General features: G+C 37.5%; 1 protein-coding gene across 1 annotated transcript; it reads right to left on the reverse strand.

Moving 5' to 3' along the window:
• Positions 1-599: 599 nt before the first annotated feature.
• Positions 600-5732, reverse strand: LOC135951534 (uncharacterized). The gene has a single exon (XM_065501202.1). The coding sequence runs from the start codon at positions 5730-5732 to the stop codon at positions 600-602; it is 5133 nt and encodes a 1710-aa protein (XP_065357274.1).
• Between the last annotated feature and the right edge of the window lie 425 nt (positions 5733-6157).

A 6157-nucleotide genomic window follows, 5' to 3' on the forward strand; every position in this document is an offset into this window, starting at 1 on the left:
TGTCTATATGTTGCTGAAAAGGTTTGTTGGGCAGTGATATAAACCGAAACTAAAAGAAATTGCGACCGTGGTACCGACAAAATAAAAGAGGAGATGATTCTTGCTTGAATTCAACTATGACAATGTTTTCTTTATTTAAAATTAAAGTTCTTAAGCCTAACAATTGATCATGTAAATAAGGGCTACACTGTTGTTGTTGTATGTATTATTATTTGTCTCTCACTTCCAATGTACCAATTCAACTTATTACTAATAAGTATGTACCTATATGTATATGAATGTATGCAAAAACAAAATACTAAATATATTGCATTTTTAAGAACAACAACAACATACTTGTTACAAGAATTGAAGTGAGAAACATATAATAAAAACTAACGGGTCATTACCAAAATAAGTTACAGTGGTTAGTATGAACAAAAATGCTAACAAATTACAGTGACAACAGTGAGACAAAAATATGAACAAATTTAATACAATAAAAAATGGAAAATAAAACAAATGAATCAAATGAATAATAACTATAAATAATAACAATACAGATTATTAGTAAATATGATACGGTGACCTAACATTCCGGCCCCATTGAAAGGACACTTTCAAGAAAATAGTAAAGCCAGTCTGTGGATAGGGCGACGTATAATTCCCTTTGTTGTTTTGATGTCGACAACTCTAACTCGATCATCTCTACCACGAACAATATTGATGATTTTACCCATGAGCCAACGCTGCGGTGGTAAATTATCTTCTTTAATGATTACTAGGGAGCCAGTACAAATATTTGAGTTGGTGCTAGTCCATTTATTGCGGGTCTGGAGCTCGTTTATGTAGTCGTGGGACCACTTCTTCCAAAATTGTTGTTTTATGGCGCTTATTCGGGCCCAATACTCAAGTTTATTGATTTCAATTGGAGGGACATCACGTTCTGGCAAACTGCGTAAGGGAGCGCCTATCAGGAAATGGCCTGGTGTAAGGGCTTCAAAGTCACTGGGATCGGATGATAGGGGCGAAATGGGCCTCGAATTTAGAATTGCTTCTATATCAATCATTGCAGTTGCAAGTTCCTCATATGTGAGCCTTGTGTTATCGAGGGTCCTGGTTAGGTGTCCCTTGGCCGATTTGACGGCCGCCTCCCACAATCCGCCAAAATGTGGTGCCCTAGGGGGAATAAAGCGAAAATTAATAAATTGATTTGAGCAATAATTTATTATAAAATTGGAATTTTTAGGATCAAAAAGGAACGATTTTAGTTGAGCCAACTTAGAGTTTGCACCAACAAAATTGGTGGCATTGTCACAGAATATATCTGTGGGTAGACCTCTTCGTCCAATCATCCTTTTAAGAGCAGCAATAAAGGCATCTGTTGATAAGTCTGATACAACTTCTAGATGGACTGCTTTAGTTGCGAGACAAACAAAAACAGCAATATATGTCTTGTATGGTACCTTCCCTCTAATTCTTAGGTAAGTGTTTACTGGACCACAAAAATCAACAGCACATCTGGCGAAGGGCCTTGAAGGGTTAAGTCGTTCTACGGGCAAATTGCCCATCATTTGTTGAAGCAACCTTGGGCGATAACGAATGCATTGTGGGCACGAATTAACGATACGACGACATAGGTTTCTTGAATTGATGATCCAAAATCTCTGGCGGATTAACGACATTAAAGCCTTGGGTCCTGCGTGGTAGTTGCTGATGTGTAGATGACGCACGTAACAGTCGACGAAATGATTTTTGCTGGGCAAGATTATAGGGTGCTTTTGACCTTCAGAAATTGCTGCGAATTCCAAGCGACCACCGACTTTGAGCAAGTTGAATCCATTTGATGAATCGATGAAGGGATTGAGACACTTTAGTGCACCTTGAGGATCGTTTTTCTTCAGAGCTCGTTGTATATCATCTTGAAAATGATGTTGCTGTAGATTAAAAACTATTCTGAGCAAGGCGTTTTCTAATTCTTGGGGCTGTAAAGAATCAGAATGGAAAATATTAGTTTTTGTTTTTTGAGAAAAACGGAGCATCCACGCAACAATACGAATAATTTTTAAATATGAGCTATAATTTTCAACCGAATCCAGAATGTAACTAGATGTTGCTTCCAGGGAGAGTACAGTTTTGCGTTTTTCTCGGTCGATATCTTGTTGATTTTCTATGGATAGTTGATCTATTTTATTAGGAGGCCATTTACTAGCACCGAGAGTGAGAAATGCTGGTCCATTGAACCAGATAGATGAAGCGAGTTCTTCTACAGTTGAACCACGAGACACGATATCAGCAGGATTAAAATGCGTTGGAACATGTCGCCAAATACAGCCAGTAGTTAGATCCTGAATTTCCGATACTCTGTTGCCAACAAAAACGGATAACGTAGAAGAATGTTGCTTTAACCAGTGAAGAACTATTTGAGAATCTGTCCATAGAAATACTTCAAGATTTGGTATTGCGAAAAGATTTTTGACTTTAGAGTATAATTTAGCCAAAAGTTGTGCGCCACATAGTTCAAGTTTTGGCAATGATTTTCTTTTCGTCGGGGCAACTCTAGATTTGGCAGTAAAAAGACGAACAGAGACATTTCCTGAATAAGTTTTAACACGAAAGTAGAAACAGCATCCATAAGCGCGAATTGATGAGTCACAAAAGCCATGAAGTTGAACTGATTGAGATTCAGCAGCGAGACAAAAACGAGGGATTTCAAAGGAATTTAACGTTTTGAGATCAGAAACAAAATATTCCCAAGCCAAATGTAGTTCTTGAGGGATAGATTCATCCCAGCCAATTTTGAGAATCCACAATTCTTGCATGATGATTTTGGATTTTATAATAAGCGGAGCTAAGAGTCCTAAGGGATCGAAAAGTGATGACGAGAGCGACAAAATTGTTCTTTTGGTGATTTTTCCATCAATTTGAACTTTAGGTGTAAACGAAAATAGAAATACATCTTTTTGTTGATCCCAAGTAATACCAAGAGCATTGGTCACAGCTAATTCATCAATATTTAGATCTTTTATAGTTTTGTCGTCTTGAAAACTTCTATGATTTGAGTGCCATTTGTCCAATTGAAACGAACCACGAATTAGAATTTCATTCACCTCTGTCTTAATTTTAGTCAATTCTTCTATTGAATCTGCACCACCGATAAAATCATCAACATAAAATGATGACTTTATAGTTTTTGCACCAAGTTCGAATTGGTCCATGTACTGGTCTGCGAGATAGTGAAGACTTTTAATGGCTAGGTAGGGAGCAGCAGACATTCCATAGGTAACTGTATTCAACTGATAAGTGCGAATTTCTTCTTCTTCAGAATTTCTCCACAAAATGTACTGGAATTTTCTATGGGAAGAGTCAATAAGCACTTGCCGATACATTTTTACTATATCAGCTGTAATAACGAAACGATGAAGACGAAAACGAAGTAAAATTTTGTACAGCTCATCTTGAATCGTTGGACCAACCATAAGAATGTCATTGAGAGACCTTTGAGATGATGACGGACAGGACGCATCGAAGACCACCCTTAATTTTGTTGAAGTACTATTAGGTTTGAAAACACAATGGTGAGGGATGAAATAATGAGGCACATCTAAGCGGGGACTACGAACAAGACTCATATGTCCACAATCTTCATACTCCTTCATAAAACTCACATATTGTGATTTGAGATTGCTGTCACGAGCAAATCGTCTCTCTTGAGATGCAAATCTTTTAAGAGCCATATTTCGCGAGAGACCTAAAGTGTCAGCGGATTCTTTGAAGGGTAATTTAACAACAATTCTACCGGAAGATTCACGATGGACAGTATTATTGAAAAACGATTCACAATCAGCTTGTTCTGGAGTCAAAGTATTTGAGCCAGATGGAATTTCTTCGATTTCCCACAATCGTTGTAATTTTAAATCAACTTCCTCTTCTATCGAGAGCATACAAGAAGAACCAGTATCGCTCGATTGGTTTGATAAATAACGACCAGCTACAATCCATCCAAATAGAGTTTTATGTAATTTTGGCAAATTCGGACCAAGTTTAATTTGACCAACTGACAAAATATCAAAGAAAGTTTCTGTACCAATAAGCAAGTCAATTCGTTTTGATTTGAAAAAGTTTTCATCTGCAAGCTGAGTATTTGGGGGCAAATTCCAGGTTGAGACGTCTAATTCAGCATCAGGTTGATAAGAAATATGAGGTGTGACACAAAATGAAAGGGACACTTCAAAATCAGTAACTCGAGATTTCACATTTGTTGACGACCTATATTTCGTTTTACTATGAGTATTACCAATGCTAGCGACTTCTGTAGTTTGTTTTCTACGAGGCAAGTGCAATTTTTGAGAAAATTCATCCGTAATGAAATTCAATTGAGAGCAAGAATCCAACAAAGCACGTCCGAATTGATAGTGACCTGTAGCGTCACGAACTAGAACCATGGCAGTAGCAAGAAGCACCTGTTCCGGTGAGGATTTTTCCATATGAGTATGGACCGAGGCATGAGAGTCATTCAAGGCAGCACGAGAAGTAGATGGTTCAGCAGTCGGGGACGAGGGCCTAGAAGCTGACTGAGACCGATGAAGCAAACTGTGATGCAAGCGAGAACAAGATTTGCACTTGAATGTAGAGGAACAGCTGTTAACTTGATGCCCTTTTGACAAACAATTAAGACAAAGCCCTAGTCGTTTGACATTTTCAAAACGTTGACCGACATCCATATCTTTGAAGCGAGGGCAACGAGTAATTGTGTGGTCAGTTTTTGTGCAAAGAACACAAACACGTTTCGAAACCGAAAAAGAATAGCCAGTTTTTGAGCTTTTATATTTGGACTTACCAGATTGATGATTGTCAGGCTTACGGTGGGCCACATTTGTATGGCTGGTGTCAACCGATTCCAAAAATTGGCAATGCCTTTCAAGAACCTTGGAGCAATCATCCCACGATGGCAGTTCAGTGAAATCCAAAGAGTCTTTCCATTTTCTTTTTGTCTCATCATCAACCTTTTCCAAAACTATGTAGATCAGCATCGAATTAGCAATGTCACTATCTGAGCCTAGAGACAAAAGGGAGCTATAAAGAGCAGAAACATTATCAACGAGACTTCGTAATTGTGCGCAATTGTATTTGGACATGGCTGGAAGTTCAAACAGAGTGGTAATATTTTCCATAAAAATCAGTGAGCTATTGTCGTAACGCGTTTTCAGCCTTTCCAGAGCCTTTGGGTAATTTTCATTAGTAATCTGGAAAGCCTTGACCGTTTCCAATGCTTGCCCTTGGAGGCAGTTCAGCAAATGGTTAAATTTTTCGATATTCGATAGACCAAACTCACGATCGATAACTTGGTTGAACGACGTTATAAAATTTTTGTACTCACTGTACTTACCACTAAATGTGGGCAATTTGAGCTGAGGCAATTTATTGTTGTTAACAGGAAAACAAATTGTAGAGTCGGACATGGTTGTATTGTGGACATCCTCACCAAGTTGCGCTTGAATATTCATCTTCGCTGCGATGTACAAGTCTTCAATTTCGGGCCTACCATTGTCATCAGGATCATATTTCTCAATTTGGGTTTGATACGTCAGTATCTGCTTGAAATATGACTCCAAAATCCCCAAACGGCACTTCAACTCGGCTGACGAAAGTGTCTTACCTTCACCCCTTCCATTGGCTTCAACTTGGTTTTTGATGCGGGTTATACTTTTCTTAGTATTAGCCCGTTGCTGCTTAATTTCTTCCAAAGTCATCTCGAAAACTTCAAAAAGTTGGGTTAGGAGAGCCAAAAAAATTTCCAAAAAGAATTCACAAAATGGAGACACAATTTGTTAGCACTGTAACCGACGACAATAATTTACGCCAAAAAATGATTATATACAAGCCTTATATATTTATTTTATATATGTACCGCAATATTGCGAGCGACAAAAATTTTGATGTACAGAAAATATTACACTATATACTGGAACCAAATAAATCACGCACTGTTTATGTATTTTTGTATATAAATATAAGCGGCAAAAATTAAAGTCACTGTTTTTTATTTATTTTTCCACAAAAACTGTTTTTATGTACCGAGCCAACAAATTTTATATTTGGTTAGATTAAATCTCAATTAATGCAACTGTAATATGTTTATGCTTTAACAAAAATTTATTTTTAAAGAGCTCACAAA

Source organism: Calliphora vicina, chromosome 1 (assembly GCF_958450345.1).
Source record: "Calliphora vicina chromosome 1, idCalVici1.1, whole genome shotgun sequence".
In the NCBI taxonomy this organism is placed as follows: domain Eukaryota; kingdom Metazoa; phylum Arthropoda; class Insecta; order Diptera; family Calliphoridae; genus Calliphora; species Calliphora vicina.

Excerpts from the sequence above, each read along its gene's own strand:
- LOC135951534 (XM_065501202.1), bottom strand. The coding sequence starts at position 5,732 with ATGACTTTGGAAGAAATTAAGCAGCAACGGGCTAATACTAAGAAAAGT.